Raw genomic sequence first — 20,251 nt, 5'->3', positions numbered from 1 at the left:
AATATCATAAATAGCACATGGAAGTAAAATTTTCCTGAAGATAATTTAAAAATGTCTACAACAGTACATCAACAGGGAACTGTCAGAAATGTAAATCGATTTCAGAAAAGGATGTGGAACAAGGGATATCAGTGCAGATATCAGATGGATTTTGGTTAAAAGCAGAAAATATCAGAAAGATGTTTACTTCTGTTTTATTGATTATGCAAAGGCTTTCAAAAGAGTGGATCATGACAGGCTCTGAATAACATTGTGAGAAATGGGCATTAGTTTATTCCCATTACTTGATTGTGCTCATAAGGAATCTGTACATAGGTCAAGAAGTAGTCGTTCAAGTAGAACAAGGGGATATTGAATGGTTAAAAATGAGTGGAGGTGTGCACCAGGGTTGCTTCACCATACTTATTCAGTCTGTATACTTAACAAGTAATCCAAGAAGCTGGATTATATGGAGAAGAATGTGGCATCAGGTTTAGAGGTAGACTCATTAACAATCACCAATAAGCAAATGATGCAACATTGCTTGCTGGAAGCAAAGAGTACTCAAAATATTTACTGATGAAGATCAAAGACTGTATCCTTCAGTGAGAAAACAAAAATCCTCACAACTGTACCAATAAATAGCATCATAATAGATGGAGAAAAGACTTCATTTTACTTGTATCCACAGTCAAAAAATCAAAAGAAAGATTGCATTAGGTAAATCTGCTGCACAAGACCTCTTTAAAGTGTTCAGAAGCAAAGATGTCAGTCTTTGTGACTAATGTGCACTTGACCCAAGACATGGTATTTTCTGTAGCCTCATATGCATGTGGAAATTGGACGCTGAATCAAGAAGACCGTAGAAGAATGAATGCATTTGAATTATGACATTGGAGAAGAACATGGACTGCTAGAAGAGGAAACCAATCTGTGTTGGAAGCAGTACAGCTAGAATGCTCCTGAGAAGTCAGAATGGCCAGGCTTGGTCTCTCATACTTCGGAAATGTTATTATGAGGCACCAGTCCCTGGAGAAGAAGGACATCATGCATGATAAGGCGGAGGATCAGCGGAAAAGAGGATGGACTGGTACAGTGGCAGCAGCGGTGGGTTCAACCATAACAGTAATTGTCAAATGACGCAGGACCTGGCGGTGTATCGTTCTGTTGTGCACGTAGGGTCACTATGAGTTGGACCTGGCATGACGGCACCTAACAACCTTGTTCAGAATGATGTTCCCAAGAGGTTTTGTGACTCACTTATACCCAGTTGCTTATGCAGCTATAATGTGGGCTAGAATCAGGGATAAAATGAACATGTGCTTCTGCTTGTGGTCTTAGAGTCTTCTATTTTAAGAAGTGCCATGTCTGTTTTCAGCTACTTGAAGCTGCCTGTTATGCACAAAGTGAAAGTGGGACAACTTGGATCACCAAGTACAATTCCATGCAACGTGTGATATGTTGTGTCTACTGCCTCTCATAAAAGAATCAGATGTGTTGCCTTTTCTTTCTTTTTTAAGAACTTAAGCTCTTTATTTTGAAATTACTTTTTTTCATAGTTCTTAGAATTGAAAAGGTAGAAAGCCAGAGGTATGTAACTGTCACAGGCTTAGTGAGATGTTTTGTTTTTGATGAGGCACAACCTGCCGCTGGCCTAAAATTGTGGCTTGGACATCAGGGAGGACAGCGGCCAGGAGCCAGTGGCTCTGGGTACAGGGAAGAGCACCCTTCCTTGGGAGCATATTTTGTGTAGGAAAAGTCTGAGTGAGACTTGTTTGCATCCAGTTAGCATGGAGTGATATTGAGAGGTCACTTTAACAATAAGATCAACAGACTTATTTGTTAAAGGCCAGATAGAAAATAATGTAGACTTTGTGGGCCACAGAATCTTTGTCCCACCTACTTAATTAGGCCAGCATAGTGCAGAAGCAGTCGTGGGCAGTGCAGAAACGGGAGCAAAGCTGTGTACCAGTCGGACTGCTATAGTAACAGTAGAGACTCATTGTGGCCTGTGCACATAATTTGTCGGTTTCTGCTCTGGATCTTCAAATACGAGCATTTTCCATCTTGGCCTTGGTGTTACTAACAGTATCCTTGTCTAGTTACCTTGTTCCTTGGAGCTCATTTACAATACCTCGAGTTGACATGAAATTACATGAAATATGCATAGAAAATAATAGTTGCTGCTACATTTTTTGTGAGATGTGATTCTGAAATGTCACATTTAAATAATACTGTTTATTATTAGCTCATGTGTTTCAATATAGTAGTCAAAATTTTTAAAAAAATATTTTGTAAATTGAATGAAGACTTAACAGACAAGATCATCCATCTTACATTTAACAAATCATAGACTTTGTTTCATCTCAATGAGAGTGTTGCCCTCCTTATAACAACAGTTGTCCTGCTCCCTCCTGTGCCTATCTGCATTTCACTGTCCATTCATTTTATAGCTTGTATGAATTACCAAAAGGCTACAGTGCTGTCTGTCCCCCTGTATCTTCCTAAGGGGGCAGAAGAGATTCACCATTAGAATCAGTCCAGGTTGGGGCATCTGGGTGGCAGGTGACTATGAGGTAGATCATGGTACATTGGAGTCCATGTTCTCCGTCTCCTGGGCTGCTGGCCTCAGTTGCGGGACCACAGCGCCTAGGCTACAACCACTGGAGGCGGACAAGTACCTGTCTGTAGGGCAGCACCCATTGGGGAGGACTGGACCCTGTGGTGGTGACACCTACCCGGTACTCGGTGAGAGGTTGGGCAGCCATTACATGGCGAGCCCGGTCTAGGCCACACTCCCTCCAAAACACACTGCTGTGAATCCTGAGCGATCTTCCCTTCCCTCTTTTTTGTGATTTGGGTTTGTTTCTCAGGTGTAAAGTGCAAGACATTTATTTGTATGTTATATTTGGAAATTGTGGTGTCACATGCTTAAAGAATATAATTGCATAGTATGATTTAATTGACTTTTAGGTTGAAAAGCTCCTACTTTGATGATGCACGGAGGAGACTGTAATCATTGCAGTGAAATGAAATACGATAGGATGAGTGTAAAACCAATGTTCTCTCATGTAAACTATCACTCAGTTCACAATAAAAACTTAAAATAGAATAAAAAAGCTCCTAGTTTGAGATCTGAATAGGCTTCTGACAAGATCTCCCTTTGGTAACAATGATTGCCTGTTAGGAATTGGTCATTAATATAGTAAAATATATAGTAAAATAGTTTGAGGATTTATATTTTCTGTGTTGTGCAATGCTCTTATAATTTAGCATTATATAAGTACCATAATACAGGTTATCCTTAGATACCTAACTTTTTTCACCTGAAAATTATTCTGGCTGTAACAGTATGATATGACAGTTTGGGAATATTCTCAAAATACAGTATGAAACTAGCAAATCAATCCAGAGAAAAATTTCGGTTAGCACGTTTATCCCTGACAGAAATACAGAGCTTGGAAAAACATGGTGGTCAGATTCCTATTTGGGGGACATATAAGTGTATGATTAGTTACCAAAACTTAACCTGATCTTTAAAAAAGAGATCATTAATGGGCTTTCAGTCAAATTTATCAGGCATCTGAGAGCAAAATCTCAAGTTGGATACTATTCCCTTGTTTGAGAAGAAATAAAACAAGCTTTGTGATCTTGTGTATTTGCATAGGTACATACTTGTGAGAAGATGAAATAAGACAAGTGAAATCAGAAGTGCTGAGCTCCTTTGATTCTAGGGTTATGCCTTTAGCCCCTGGTGGATTGAACTCAGGTCACTTTGGCCCAGGGTAGCATATTTCAAAGCCAACTAACATTTGAAAATAAACCAGAGCAGTCACATTTAAATTGTGGCTTTTAATGCCCCATGGGGCTAATTGCTTATTTGTATGGATCTTGGTATGTGTATAGTTTATCTAATGGATTCCTGGTGTGGCGCTGCCGTAGGATCAGCACTGTACTATGAACCACAAGGTCCACAGTTCAAACCCACCAACTGCTCCTTGGAAACCCTGTATGGTCCGCAACGTTGTTGTTAGCCTTAGGTCCATTATTGTTGCAACGGTGCCAATCTATCTCTTGTGGAGGGGGTGGGTCTTAGGAATTTTTTGTTGACCCTCCTCCATTTTTTACCAACTCAGGGACTGCTCCTTCCTGACAAAATGTCTAAAGTACGAGAGACTGCTAGTGAATTTGAACTGCTGACTTTGGGTTAGCAGCCAAGTGCCTAACCACTGCACCCACAATTAAGAACTCCTGTGCAGGGTCGCTATGAGTCGGAACCGACTCCACGGCACATAACAACAACAACAACAAAGATAAAATAGGAGTCCTGGTGTGGCACTGTGGGTTAATGCACCAGACTGCAAAGCCGTTTGAACTGCAAGGTTGGCGGTTCAAGCTCACCAGCCGCTCCTCAGAAACCCTATGTAAGGTCCTGGTGTGACGCTGTGGGTTAATGCGCCAGACCGCAAAGCTGTTTGAACTGCAAGGTTGGCCGTTCAAGCTCACCAGCCGCTCCTCAGAAACCCTATATAAGGTCCTGGTGTGGCGCTGTGGGTTAATGCGCCAGACTGCAAAGCCGTTTGAACTGCAAGGTTGGCAGTTCAAGCTCTCCAGTTGCTCCTTGGAAACCCTATACAGGGTCGCTATGGGTCAGAACCGACTCGATGGCACTTAATAACAACAGCAACAAAAGATAAAATAAGGAGTCCTGGTGTGGTGCTGTGGGTTAATGTGTCAGACTGCAAAGCCGTTTGAACTGCAAGGTTGGTGTTTCAAGCTCACCAGCTGCTCCTTGGAAACCCTACACAGGGTCACTATGGGTCAGAATCGACTCGACGGTACTTAACAACAGAGATAAAATGGGTAACTTTTGTTTGATTATGAACATTTACACGTGTGCCACAAATATGAAGGAGCTTCAAAAAGTTCCTAGAAAAAATAGAATTTTTTCCCACAAACTTTTTGAAGCCCCCTCATCCTATAAACTAAAAGGAAACAGAAGGACAAGGTTCAAGACAAGACTAGTTCAACCACTTACATTGATGTAATCCCCATTTCTTTCTTATCCTTGGTCAGTATATTCACGTATTTCATATAGATACTACTTTCAAGGTGAAAGAACAGAGATGTCACTTTGAGAACTGATGTGTATCTGACCCACGCCCCATGGTATTTTCAGTTGCCTCCTAAACATGAAAAAGGTGGACACTGAATAAGGAAGACAGGAGAGGAATTGATGCATTTGGATTGTGGTGTTGGCGAAGAATGTTGGAAGAAGTATGGCCAGAATGTTGTGGCCAGTTGTTTTTTAGCTTTTACGTCTTCTTACTTATGCCATTAAAATGCACACAGTGCATGAGGACATGACACTGTGTCCTGCTGACTGGCCTCGAGTCTTCCTAGGGGCCTGTGGGAGACTGGCAGAGTGTCCAGCTTGGCAGTGGGCTTCACAGGCTGCACAGTGAGGAGCTGGGGTCTCTGATTCAGGCTGGACAGGCCATGGCTCTGCTGGCTGCCTCTCCCACAGACTACATGAATCTTATATGTGCTGGGCTCTGCATTTCGAGACCATGGAAATAATACATGATACTTTTGAAGGAACATAAAACTAGAGGGAGCAAGAGATGGATAATGGGGAGTGTGGCTTCTGAGGACTTGTAGTTGGTCCTTTTAAAGGATGCTCTTCCTCTTGCACCTATCCGATTGAATCAGTTGTCTGTATTTTGAAGTCCTGTTCTCTTAGCTCTGTTGCTAGTCTGTTGGGAATTGGAGAAGGGTACAGAAGTTGTTGACAGTTTGTATCTTTCGCCTTTGACTGGTTTGTTTACCAGTCCTGGCAAGCCACCTAGGAATATGAGGAGGATCTCTTCTAGGGTGTTCGCTCTTCTGTTTGTTCAGAGCGGTGCTTCTCTTTCGTCCTGGTTAAACAAGTTGGTGGTGGTTCTGTGCCATCGAGTTGATTTCCGAGGCTGGAAATCTTTGCAGGAGCAGAAAGCATCATCTTCTCCTTTGGAGCTGCTGGTGTGTTCCAACTGCTGACCTTGAAGTTAACAGTCCAGTGGATGACCATTGTGGTACCCTGGCTCCTTGTAATGTTTTTAAAACATTGGCCAGAGCCGCTTTATTACCTATGATCAATCTGACTTACTATCTTCATCTGAAAGTGGGAGAAATAATATCGGTTCATTATCAGGCATAACTTTTATAAACAGGCACTGAGAATAAAATGGGATTTGCCCTCAAGGAGTTTACAGTTGTGTGAATTAAATGATTTTGTGTGTGTGTGTGGAGAGAGAGACAGAGAAGCATGGCATCTTATAGTAGACGGTCAAATGCTCAAAAAAGATTTCCCTTCTTTCCTTTCTCTACGTGGACTTTGAGTTTAGCTCTGTCTTAAAAGAACAAAAGAAAGTCACAGTCACTGCAAACTAACGTACATTTTCTTTCCATGTACCTCTTTTCACAAAGGATTTGAGCGTTAGCGTCTAGCGTTTCTTTGAGTTGGAATTGGCTCTGTGGCAGTGGGTTTGGTGTGGGATTATATTTTATATATTCCTCTAAAGCTTCTGTTTTGAATAAGATAGAAAATGCACAGATGGGGTGGTTGGATGAAAAAATTAATGAATTGATCATAAATAACAAGTGAGAGAAAAAGAGTCCATTATTTCTTCTAAAATCTACTTTAACACAGATAATTTGAGAACTTTTTTGTTCCCCTTGTACTTTGCCTATGTTTGGGAAAGTTTATTGGTATGACTTCTGGAAAATTGTGAGACTATAGAATTTAAAGCTTTCAGAGTCCACACATATACCCCTAACCCCCCATTCCCACCACAGCTTTTCTTAAGATCTTTGGTGAAAGAAAATGTTTGAAAACCCATATCTTTGTGTGGTCATTGTGAGTACTGAGTTTCTCCTCATGCTACACTGATCAGAGATGATGACACATGTGTAATCCACATAGTACTCAAAACCCAGGACTCCTGTAACCATTCCTCCTGTACAAAATATGGGCAGCCCTGATTTATGTGCACGGGATAAAATCGTGCCGTGCATGTGGCTTTCTAAAGTCCGTGCTGTTCTTAGGAAACCTGGGTGGATAGGCTTTGGGCCGGAGCGTACATGTGAACGAGTCCTTTAGTCCACACTCTTAGACCTTAATCATATTAACACTATTTGGATCTCCAGGAGTTGATTTTGAAGTAAGATACTACTTGAAGAATGCTGTCAGTCAAAATGTCGTTAGGTGCCTTCAAGTCGGCTCTAGGTCAGAGCGATCCAGTGCACAACAGCCACCACAAACTGCTCACTCTGCGCCCTCCTCACAGTTGTGATATTTGAGCCCAGAGTTGTAACCACTTTTTAACCCACCTCGTTAAGAGGCTTCCTCTTTTTCGCTGACCTTGCACTTTACCAAACATGATACCGTTTTTCAGGGACTGGTCCCTCCTGACTATATGTCCAAATATCTGAGATAAAGTCTCCCATCCTTGTTTCTAAAGAGGACTCTGGCTAATTTATTTTTCTTCGGGCAGTCTGTGGTACTTTTCAGATTCTTCTGTAAAACCACAATTCAAACACATGAATTCTTCACTTCCTTATTTATTGTCTGACTTTCACATACATATGAGGTGATTGAAAATATCACAGCGTGGGTAAGGTGCACCTTTGTCCTCAAAGTGACATCTTTGCTCTTTAACACTTGCCAGAGGTCTCAGGCAACACAGGCCTCCATTTTGCCCATAGAATCCTTCAATATTACAAGTCACGGATTGAAATTTTCCTTCAGTCCTTCCAGCTTGAAAAACGCTAAACCTGTTCATCCTTTTGTTTTATTTTAATGCCAGGTCTTTGCATATTTCATTATAATACTTTCTTCTCAAGCTGTCCTGAAAATTTCTTCATCAGCTCTTTTACTTCATCATTTCCTCCCTTCACTTTGTTGTTGTTGGTATGTGTCATGGAGTTGGTTCTGACTCATAGTGACCCTGTACAGGGTTTCTGAGGCTGTAAATCTTTATGGGAGCAGAAAAGCCTCATCTTTCTCCCGTGGAGCCGCTGGTAGTTTCGAACTGCTGACCTTGAGGTTCGCAGCCTGATTCATAACCACTACACTACCAGAGCTCCATTCCCTTCACTTTAGGTATTCTACATTCAAGAGCAAATTTCAGTGTCTTCTGACTTTTCATTTCGGTCCTTCTTACTTTACTTTCTTTTAGTGACTTTATTTATGTCATCCCACAGTTCTTCTAGTCTGTGGTCATTGTTTCAGCACATCAGATCTTTTCTTAGGGTGGTCTCTAAATTCGGGTGGATATTCTCAAGATCATATTTTGGCTTTTGTGGATTTGTTTTAATTTTCTTCAGATTCAACCTGAACTTAAAATGAGCATCTGATGGCCTGTTCCACAGTTGGCTCCAGGCCTTGTTTTGGCTGAAGATACTGAATTTCTCCATTGTTTCTTCCCGCAGATGTAGTCAGTTTGAATCTTGTGCATTCCATCCACTTATGTAGTCAGTTTGTGTTATTGAAAACAGGTATTTGCAATGAATAAGTCATTGGTCTTGCAAAATTCTGTCAGACTCTCTCCGGTGTCACTTCTCTTACCCAGGTCAGATTTTCTAACCATGTATCCTTACTTTCTGTTGCCAGATTTCACATTCCAATCATCAGCAATGATCAGTGCTCTTGATTGCATGTTTGATCAATTTCAGCATGAAGAAGTTGGCAGAATTCATTAATTTCATCATCATTGACTTCGGTGGTTGCTGTGTAAATTTCAATAACAGGGATATTAACTGGTCTTTCTTGTAGGAGTATAGATGTGTCCTGTCACAGGATGGTTTTTAAGATAAGTCTTAAAATGTTCTTTTTGAGTATGAATGTGACATTTCTTCCGGATTTGTCATTTCTGGCATAGTAAACCATATCACTGTTTGATTCAGAATGTCCTTTTCAAGTAACTAATACCTAAAACATTGATCTTTTTGTATTACATTTCACTTTTTACAACTTCCAGTTTCCCTAGAGTCGTACTTGGTTCATTCCACGTTCTGATTATTAATGGATGCTTGCAGCTGGTTCTTTTCATTTCGAGTCATGGTACATCACCACATGAAGGTCCAGGAAGAGTTTACTGCAGCCACAGCATTAGGGTTGAGGTTACTTTGAGGAGGCAACTCTTCCTAGTAGTATTTTGAATGCCTTCCAAACAGAGACTCATCTTTGGACAGTGTACCAGACAAGGTTCAGCTGCTCTTTACAAGTTTTCAGGTGCTAATCCGTCAGAACTAGACCACGTGTTCCTTCTCCCTAGTCTGATCTTAGACTGGATCGTCTGTTGGAACTGAGTTACCACGGTGACTCCGCTGGTTTCCAACATCACCGCAACAGGCAAACCAACCCACTAGGACAGATGACGTGTGTCATTTAAATCCTGTAAAATAAAACAGCTTTATATAGAAGGAGATTCGACAACAAGTTCATTGTAGACCTTTTAAAAAAAACAAAACTTAGGAAATTAATTTTTAGTTTAATTTGACCAACAGATTTATGATCTGACAGGACTGGACTTGTCCTCCGTGGGTCCCCAGCCTGGCTCACCTCTCTCCTCTGCCTCACACTCACACTGATTTCAGTTACATTTTATTAGTTTGTCTTTCGTCAGTTTGTTTTTGTGATTCCCTATGCTAAAACCGTCAAAACCAAACCCCTGCCGCTGTGTGGATTCCGGCTCACACGGACCCTATAGGACAGACCTGAACTGCTCTATAGGGTTCCCAACGTTGTAGATCTTTATGGGAGCAGATGGCCACAGCTTTCTCCAGTGGGCTGGAACCGTTGATCTTTTGGTTAACAGCCCAACACTTAACCCGTGGTGCCACTAGGCCTCCTCTAGGCTGGATTCCCTAACTAGAGCTTTAATTTGTTGTCATGTGGTGATTTTTCTGGCCAAGTATATGGTTCCCTAATTGACTGGAGCTAGGAAAGGACTGTTGGTGTGGCACTGAAGGATCAGCACTGGGCTGTGACCCACAAGGTTGATGGTTCCAACCCACCGGCTACTCCTCGGAAGCCCTGTACAAGGGTCACTGTGAGTCAGGATCGACTCAACAGCACTTAACAACAACAACAAACAGCAGGAAAGAGCCCTGTGAGAGGGGAGTGAAGAGTCCACAGGAGCAGACAGGGAAGGCAGTAGCATGTGGGCCTTGGGACCCTGGGGAAGCCACAGGCACTAACTGCACACCTTTAGAGGAATAGCCCTTACAGGGGTCCTCCCCAGAAGCCCAGGCAGGGCTGGAAATGCTGTCACTTACTGTTGTATGGAGGGTTTGCCTTTTCCGTTTTTTTTTTTTAGCATATGTCCTTTATTCTCCTCTGCCTGATAATGGTATTTTACATGTGAGTTGTTGATAAGTGTTGTTCAGTTGGTTCTGACTCACTGTGACCCTTTGTAGGGATTTCAAGGAGCAGCTGGTGAGCTTGGACCGTGACCTTGTGGTTCAATCCAACCTTGCAGTGCAGCACATTAACCCACAGCGCCATTCAGTAAATATTTGGTGCCATATTTGTAGAAGACTAGGCTTTTGAAAAAATGCCTCCCATGTTTACTTCTGTATCTGAGGAATAGAAGGTACTCCCTGGAGAACTTGAGTACCTTCCCAAGGTCTGGTCATTAGTAAAGAGCAGAGATTGGATTTCAGATAGAAATCATGTGACTCAGGTAAGGGCTCACTATTTACATCGTGGCTATTGATCATTCAAATGATACAATGTTCACTTGCAAAGTCTATTGATGTCAACTTACCACTTCACTGTTTGCTATAGGAGTCTAACATGATTGTGTACAGTTTTTAACTTTGTTAAGCTTTGTTTCAAGGAGCTCTGGTAGTGTAGTGGTTCCGAGTTGAGCTGCTAACCTCAAGGTCAGCAGTTTGAAACTACCAGCTGCTCCGGGGGAGAAAGATGAGGCTTTCTGCTCCCATAAAGATTTACAGCCTTTGAAACCCTGTACAGGGTCGCTATGGGTCGGAATTGACTCGACAACACTTAACAACACCACCAAGCTTTATTTCTCATTTTCTTAGAAAAAATGAAATTGACTACACATACAAAGCATGTTTAGATTTCAGAATTTGACACTAACTTGTCAAGAGACTTTCATACAAGTATAGTTCGCATCTTTTACGACTAGAATTTCCATATAATCCCCATGACAAGTTTTTCTTTTTTGAATGGAGTCTTTACAGTACAAAGTGCCTAATCCTGGAAGTGAACTGTATGAAAACAGATTAGGAGAGCCTTCCGACTGACCTGTAAGCCCTGGTGGGGCGCTGTAGAGTAAGCACTGGACTGGTAACTGCAAGGCCAACAGTTCAAACCCAGCAGCTGCTTTCAGAAACCTTAAACAGGGTGGCTGTGGATCGACAGCACACTGCAGCAGAAATGCTGCTGACATACAGGGTTTCCCTAGAGCCCTGTGTCCTGACAGCCTGTGACAATCCAGTTCTTACTGAGGAGCTGTTGGCCTATTTACTAGCAAATCCCCCTTTACAACTCAAGGCTTTACTTCGGACAGTAAATTAGCTAGACAGAGAATGTTCATTTAAATATTTAAAGCCCTGTGACAGGCTGTTGAAGCTGCCAGTTCTAGTTACAGCCTCCTGGTGTTTGTCAGAACATGCAGGTATTGTGAAGTGGACTGGTACCTGTGCTGACCCCGTGTGTCCGAGGAGAATTGTGCTCCCTAGGCTTCCGATGATACAGAAGTCGATTGTCAGATCTTTTCTCCAAGGCCTCTCTGGGTGGACTCACATTGCCCTCCAGTTAGCAGTTTAGCACAGTTAATCCCTTGTACCACCCAGGCTTCCTCATGACATTCAGATAGCCTGTATTATCTTTTAACCAGTTTTCAGGACAAAAAGGCTAAGGAAAGAGAATCTGAAATGAGTACTTCTTAAATCAGAAGTTGAAATGGCTGTCATCAAGAGCAGTGGCAATCTGTTGGTGTGACTGAAATGTATCTTAAATGAAGGCAGTGAATGTAAACAGCGAAGAGTTAATGGTAAGAACTGAGGCTTAAGGAGGAGCTGGCCTTCCTTGCAGAGACAGAAGGAACAGTTGCTAATGAAATCCGGATATGGTGTGTGTTAACTGAAGATTAAATGTGGGGATAAGTTGATGGTTGTTTCCAGCTGGCCTAGAAGTTCCTGGGAATGGTGTGACCTTGGTATTCACCCCTGTCGGATGGAATATAGAATGAATCAGAATTCTGAAACATCTCTTGGTAAGAAGTCAGCGACAATGAAGGGTACATTTAGAACAACAAATAAAAGCTATTTGATGGACATTGAAAATGAAATTAAACCGTCAGTGCTATTGTAATCCTCTTTAAATTTTTCATCAGTGAGTTTTTATTTAGCAAAGGTTAGTAAAATAGCCATTTACTTGTGTTTTCTTCGGCACTTCTAATTTTAGCATTCCATTTGATATTATTCTAAGTAATGGTCCAAGTTATCAGTTATTAATCAGGCTTCTAACTGGTTCTTCCTGGTTCAATCCTGGCTGAGGAGGTAAAATTGGAGCAGACCTGAATTTGTAAAAAGTGGGTGAACCAAAATGGGAAAAGTTATGAGGCAACACACTGCCAGAAACACGATTGCCCTGTTAGATACAAAGGCAGCACACGCATCTCACAACACCAGCAGTGTCCAGCTCAACGTGGTGACCACATCCTGGCAAGAATCGGGTCTCCTGCATTAGCCTCCTGAAAGGGATCACTACACTGCCTTTGAGTCTCCCATTCCAAGGCTTTGACCTGTACTTTTTCCCATTCCTGTTATCATTCTGGTACACCCATAAATCCTCTTAAAACCTAAACTTGCTGCTACTTGGCATGTTCTTCATCATGAAAAAGTTACTGCACATTTGCTCCCTCTGGAGTTCCTAAAATGAGTTGTCGTGAATCTTACATGCTTTTCTTCACTATTTTGTAGCAGAATTGGAGGTTTGATTTATAGAGTAGAAATAATAAGACTGTGTTACTACCACTCGAGGCTGTGAATACCGTTTTACTCAGTGAAGGTACAACCCTGCAGTCCAACCACCTAAGGAGTGGGTGCTTACAATCATACCGGTTCACGACTTCCGAGTTCTAAAAGTAAGACATTAAATAGTTTACCTTGAAGGAACCTCTAATACAAACAGTCATTTTATAAATGAGAAACTGGAGATCCAGTGAATTTATTAAGTGACTTGTCCAAGGACTTACAGTTTAACAGCTCAAAAGCAAGAAATTCCTGTGTACAGTCTTTTTTTAACCTTCCGTCTTTACGTTGTTATACTCTAGGCCTGCTGTTATTCGTGCTTCTGACTCACAGTGACACTGTATAGGTTTTCTGAGGAGTTGACTGGTGGGGTTGAACTGCCGACTTTGCAGTTAGCAGTCCAGTGCTTATCCTACAGCACCAGAACTTCACTCAAAACTTCCAGAGAAACAGTAGTTCTATTTCTATTACCAAGAAATTGCTAGATACTTTAGCCAAATAATTATACCTCTTAAGGGTTTCAGAACTTCAACCCTGTTGAATCCAAACAAATGCATTGATGTAGTTGATACGAGTGTGTTTTTGTCTGCTTTCTGAGGTCTGTTCAGGGGAGCACTGAGTTACCATAATAGGAAGGAGGCTGGGGTGAGGGTGGGGGGAGTGACGGGATGAAGATAATAGGTGCTCAGCTTAATGATGCAACCGTTTCTCAGAGAACTGCCTAGCAACAAAACGGTTCTGTTTCATTTCACCTTCTTCAGTGCACTCAGACATCTTTTAGGTTGTTAAGTGCAGTCAAGTCAGTTCCGATTCATAGCGACCCTGTGTAGGGTTTCCAGCCTGGTGAGTTTGAACTGCTGACCTTGTGGTTCAAACCAACATTACGGTTCAGTGCATTGCCCTCCAGTACCACACAGCAGAGAAACGGGAAAGTTATCAAAATAGATCATCTGAGGAGACCTGTACAAGGCACTCCACCATCAAACACAGGTGTCTGAAAGGCAGCCTGTGATCGCTAAATGTGCTGTAGAAGGATGGCTCACTTGCACTCAGCCAGGGATCGTGCTGGTCAGAGCTGGAAGACTAGCCCTAGCTGGACTCTAGAGACTGAGGCAGGGTGGCTGAGGGCGGAGTGTGAGGAGCAGGGTCAGAGGCCTTCACGTCATCCCGATTTTCCCCAAACCTGTCCTTACTAGTAAACTGAAGTTTTGCTTTGAATTTTACTTTATATTCCCCATTCTTAATTTGGAAGGGGAATTGTAATATAGTTCTGTCAAAAACAACAACTCCCCCCTTGAAACCTAGAGTCTGTTTATATTTGATTTCTTCCTCTGCCACCCACTGTATTGAGTGTAGAAAGAAGACAGCTCCCTACCTTTTGACATCAATCTACAACTAAGTATGCTAATTGACTAAAAGATTTCACTTGGATTACATTTGGCAGGGTCTCGGTGTCACCATAAATACCCTTAATGTGGAGGTATACTGTCCTCCATGTGAAATTGCACGTCCTTACCTGCCATTGAGGAGTCCTGATGTGGCCCTGTGGGTTCATGCACCAGACTGCAAAGCTGTTTGAACTGCAAGGTCAACCTCACCAGCTGCTCCTCAGAAACCCTATACAGGGTCACTGTGGGTCGGAATCGACTCGATGGCACTTAACAACAACACCACCTATGATTGAAGCCACTGTATGTGCCTCACATTATTTAGAATGGGAGCTAAACTTCACCGGCATTTATTTAGATTTTTCTTAAAATGATCACAGGTCAGTCAGTCTATGGGTAGCTTCTTTGTATAAAAAATTTACAACTGTTTCTTCAGTATTGTAGCAGTATTATTTCGTTTGGGTTAATCCTTGGCTTTCCCCCCGCCCCCCAAGTTGACTTTGCCAGTGTTCCTTCTCCTCGGCATATACACACATAGAATTTTGCCTTGTAACAACTTTCCTCTTCATTTGTAAACAACATGAATATAGCACAATATTTCTTTCAGTCAAACTTTTGGCATTTAGCCAGAAGGTCCCTAAAACAAAAATTCTCAGTCTGTAATGGTTCCAAAGTTTTAAGTCTTCCAAAAGCTTGTTACTTGATAATTTTCTTTTCAACATATTTATGCCTTGAGCATTGTTTTTCCAATAAAATATGCCTAGACTTCAGTCACTGAAATTAACGATGGCCAGAGACAGCCTCTAAAATGCATTGAGAAATACATTTCTGAAAATAGGGACATGGTGCCCTCGCAGGTATGGAAGAAGGAATTAGTCATGCACAGAAAACCATCTCATCATAAAGCTCCCACCGGAGTTCCCCTTCCCTTGGTTTGTGGGGTTCTGACAGCCAAGAGGAAAACATGCACTCTCGTCTCATAATTTTTGCAAGTTGGATGTACTGTATAGTTTTTATACTGTGTAACTCCTTATACGTTATTTTCGCTAATTCCCATTTTCTTTCATGTCCATTGAATTTAGTGTTAAGTCTTTGTCTTGGTGCCTATTGAAGCAAAGTTCAGTTCTGAGCAGCAGACCATCATCACCAGCCTACTACCCTTGAGTTTCTAAAGCCGTTCCTCTCCCACCTCGATTCCTTCTCTGCTCTGCAGACCGTTACGCCAATGTAAGAAGAAATCTTTTTTCCATCCCGGAAACAACCCATGCCAGGGTCTGCAGCCTGGGCCAGAGAGGCCGCTCACGTGGGCGAGGCTGGTGTCCCCCAGCCTCACACTTTCTGTCCAGCCGGTGGCCACCGACTTAGACCATTTACATTTCCCACAGGGGGGATGAAAGCACCTGGTGCAGAGGGGTCTCATCTGATTTCTGACTCGGAGATGGGTCCAACGGGCCACCCAGGGACCCCACAGGGCTGGGGCACTGCATGCCTTCACTTGGGGGCTGGTCACTGCAGCCCTCTTTGGTGAGATGTGCCTGGGTGCAGACTGGCTACAAGGAACTCGACCACTCTAAGACCCAGCTGTGAACTGCCCCAGAACAAACAGTTTGAGTTGTTGATTTTCCAGTTCCTGGGGTGCTGTCCAACTCCACCTGTGATGTGGACGTGTTGTTGTTAGGTGTGGGTTCAGACTTGGAGAGACCCTGTATAGGCTTTCCGGTTCAAACTGACCCTGTGGCCCGGTTCTTGCCGATAGTGCCATGCTAGGACTGCATGGCTTCTTAACCTTTATTAGGCAAATTTGATCAAAAGTAACATCTCTGGACTACTGAGTAAGGCTGGAAAAGTCACGAGACTTGCGTGGTGTGTTGCACGGATGCACTCTCCCGTGTGCTCTGTGTTGTGCACTGTTGCTTCATATCTGGGCTTCTAGGGAGTAAGAGCACATGACAACCACATCGTTTGTCTGAAGGGGCATATGTTTTTCTTAAAATGTTGTACTGATTTTTACGTTTAAAATACGCCCTGGTCAAAGGGGAACCGAGGCTTGCTTGTTCCTGTGAGCTGCTTTCTGTGTATCATGTGATTAGTCCTCACCACTGTTTTGTTGGCACTGGAATCTTCTAGTATTTTTTAGTGTACTCTGACTTCACCTTCCTGATTCATCAGGTCCCTGCTGAGCCATTGCTCCTTCTGTGGTTAGCTCCCTCAGTTTGTTGCAAATCTCATCTTCTGAGACTCATCTGTGTTGGAGCCCCCGCTTCCAGTATCCTGTGTCATCTTCTTTTCAGAGGTAGTCCCTCATTTCAGAGGGCCGTACCATTCCATAGCTTCCTGGGCAGGAATGAATGCAAGAGAAGTTTGAGTCCTTGAATATCTGAAAATACCTCCTTCTTCTCACTTGATGAGTAGTTTGGCAGGGAAGAAAGTTCCAGATTGAGAATAATTCTCATTGCTAATCTACAGACAGACCCTCCAGGGGTTGAGCTTTCTCAGAAGGACAGCCTTGTTGGATCCATGGGAAATAAAGTTCACCAGTGGGCACACAGCCTTGGGGGGCGTGAGGTGCTGCCCTCTCATTTTGCTTTCCAGCCATTCTTGGGGAGTGTTTTCTTCCTTTTTACCCCCCCCCTTTTTTTTTTTCTGTTAGTTGGTGGTGTATGGTATTGTAGAGAAAAAGAAAGTGGAACTTAAAATGCTTAAGCCTCTTTATTTTCTGTTAAAATGGTTATTACAAAGGGCTCAGAAAGAAGGATGTCCAAAGACAAATTAATCCAAAACCATGTGACTCTTAGCAAAGTTAGTATTTAACAAGAACATAACCCACAAATCACAGAAACAGTACTAATTTAACAGATCAGAAAAACCCAAGCTCATGGTTGCCTAGCTGATTCAATTCAAAGGAACCCTATAGGACAGTGTAGACCCGCCCCCACAGGGCTCAAACTGCCTGAGTGCTTCACCACTACGTCCGCCACCAGGCCTCCTAAGTTTTCAGATTCCTACCTCACATGTTATTTTTATTAAATGTTTTTCATAAAGTTGTATTAGCCATTTGAAAAGGCTTCATAAACTTAACATCATTTCCATTGCTCAGGTATCCTGAGGAGTTTAGCATCCTAATCTGAAGGCACACTGGCTCCGTTTTGGGTGGTGGAACCCCTGCGGTCCCCAGCCCCGAGTTCAGTAGAGCTTTTTAGAATCCTTCCCGCCCAGCTCTGTGCTAATGCTGGATGTACAGTGCCCAGTACCCTGGACCCAGCCTGCTGCGTGGAGGCATGTGGTCTGCAGTTGGGCCCTGGAAGCCGTAGGCATCATGGGGCTGCTGATGACTGGTTTTCCATTTCTGAAGCTTCTAGGGGAGCGCTCTGGCCTCACTCCTGGAGGTCTCCTTTTGGTTCTGTGGAGGTGCAGTTTATCTTTGTGGCAGGACCCCTGCAGGGTCTGTTATTCTGGACAGACTGACGTTCCCCACTGGTGACACCCTCACAGACTTGTGCTGAGGGATGGGGTGGCGTAGGAATGCGCTGCTGTAGGTTTGCTTACATAATGTATACACTGTGAGCTCTAGTTACTAGCTTTCTTTATCAGAACACCATTTCATAGTTCCGTTTTGCCTGCAGATTGATACTGGTCAACTCAGGCTATTGTTAAGGTCTTGTTTCTTTAAGCAGATTATATCTACAGATCTTCTCATCTCATTGGACTGCTGTTGATGAGGCTTTTGTGTGCTGTGGATCACTTAGAAAGATTTCTAAAATTTAGAATTTGCATGCAGGCATATAAGAAAATATAAGAGTAGAACATTAAGTCACACAATACTAAAACAGTAATCTTTTTATTTTAACAGATGCAGCAGCTTTTTTATGAGAATTATGAACAGAACAAAAAGGGTTACATCAGAGATCTCCATAACAGTAAAATTCACCGGGCCATCACATTGCACCCCAACAAAAACCCACCCTACCAGTACAGACTGCACAGCTACATGCTCAGCCGCAAAATCGCTGCGCTCCGCCATCGCACGATACAGCTCCACCGAGAGATTGTCCTGATGAGCAAGTACAGCAACACCGAGATTCACAAAGAAGACCTCCAGCTGGGGATTCCTCCGTCGTTTATGAGGTTCCAGCCCCGCCAGCGAGAGGAGATCTTGGAATGGGAGTTTCTTACTGGAAAATACTTGTATTCAGCTGCAGATGGTCAGCCCCCTCGAAGAGGAATGGACTCTGTCCAGAAAGCAGCCTTGGATGACATTGTCATGCAGGTCATGGAAATGATCAACGCCAACGCGAAGACCCGGGGCCGCATTATCGACTTCAAGGAGATACAGTATGGCTACCGCCGAGTCAACCCCATGTACGGGGCCGAGTACATCCTCGACCTCCTGCTTCTGTATAAGAAACACAAAGGGAAGAAGATGACGGTCCCAGTGAGGAGGCACGCCTACCTGCAGCAGACTTTCAGCAAGATCCAGTTCGTCGAGCACGGAGAACTGGACGCAAAGGAGTTGGCCAACAGAATTAACCAAGAGTCTGGGTCCTTGTCCTTTCTCTCCAACTCCCTGAAGAAGCTTGTTCCATTTCAGCTCCCGGGATCAAAAACTGAGCCCAAAGAGCCCAAAGATAAGAAGATAAACATATTGATTCCTTTGTCAGGACGCTTTGATATGTTTGCAAGATTCATGGGCAACTTTGAAAAGACCTGTCTCATTCCCAATCAGAATGTCAAGCTTGTAATTCTGCTTTTCAATTCAGACTCCAACCCGGACAAGGCCAAACAAGTGGAGCTGATGAGAGATTATCACGTGAAGTACCCGAAGGCTGACATGCAGGTTCTGCCTGTGTCTGGAGAATTTTCAAGAGCCCTAGCCCTGGAAGTAGGGTCTTCCCAGTTTAATAACGAATCTTTACTCTTCTTTTGTGATGTTGACCTCGTATTTACTACGGAGTTCCTGCAACGATGTCGAGCAAACACGGTCCAGGGCCAACAGATCTACTTTCCAATCATCTTTAGCCAGTACGATCCAAAGATTGTTTATAGTGGGAAAGTTCCCAGTGACAACCATTTTGCCTTTACTAAAAAAACCGGCTTCTGGAGAAACTATGGGTTTGGCATTACTTGTATTTATAAGGGCGACCTTGTCCGAGTGGGTGGCTTTGATGTTTCCATCCAGGGCTGGGGACTCGAGGATGTGGACCTCTTTAACAAAGTAGTGCAGGCAGGTTTGAAAACTTTCAGAAGCCAAGAAGTAGGAGTAGTTCATGTCCACCATCCTGTCTTTTGTGATCCCAATCTTGATCCCAAGCAATACAAAATGTGCTTGGGGTCCAAAGCCTCAACATACGGGTCCTCACAACAGTTGGCTGAACTGTGGCTAGAGAAAAACGATCCAAGTTACAGTAAAAGCAATAATAATGGCTCAGTGAGGACAGCCTAGTGTCCAGCTTTGCTGGAAAAAGACATTTTAATTATCTAATTTATTTTTCAGAAACTTTTTGTATGACCTGTTTTTGAAGTCCACACAAGGATATATTTTACAAGTGATTTTTCTTACAAAGGACTCTTTCAGATGAAGCTTTTTGAACAAAAATGTGATCAATGTTTGCCTTTGAGCACATCTTGCTGAACTTTAGCAGACCTGCTTGATTATGACTTGAAATGTACCTGGTGAACAAACTTTTTTCACATTTCTTTCTCATACCCCATGCTACAATCCTATGGCCGGAAACATCAACATTCCTGCAAAGTATTATTGTAATGAAACATTGTAACTCTGCTCAGTGTTCTGTCGTGACTGTTAACATTGTACAGATTCTTCTATCTTTACTTTC

General features: G+C 42.9%; 1 protein-coding gene across 1 annotated transcript in view; it reads left to right on the top strand.

Annotated features, from left to right (window-relative positions):
- CHSY1 (chondroitin sulfate synthase 1) overlaps positions 1 to 19,991 on the top strand; it is a 119,389-nt gene extending 99,398 nt beyond the window's left edge. Inside the window, 1 exon segment of the mRNA XM_006878273.1 lies at positions 18,268 to 19,991. Within this exon segment, the coding sequence (XP_006878335.1) occupies positions 18,268 to 19,857 (1,590 nt within the window). The 3' untranslated portion in view covers positions 19,858 to 19,991.
- The last annotated feature ends 260 nt before the right edge of the window (positions 19,992 to 20,251 follow it).

Source organism: Chrysochloris asiatica, unplaced genomic scaffold (genome assembly GCF_000296735.1).
Source record: "Chrysochloris asiatica unplaced genomic scaffold, ChrAsi1.0 scaffold00184, whole genome shotgun sequence".
NCBI lineage: Eukaryota > Metazoa > Chordata > Mammalia > Afrosoricida > Chrysochloridae > Chrysochloris > Chrysochloris asiatica.
This window is presented reverse-complemented; position numbering and strand designations above follow the sequence as displayed.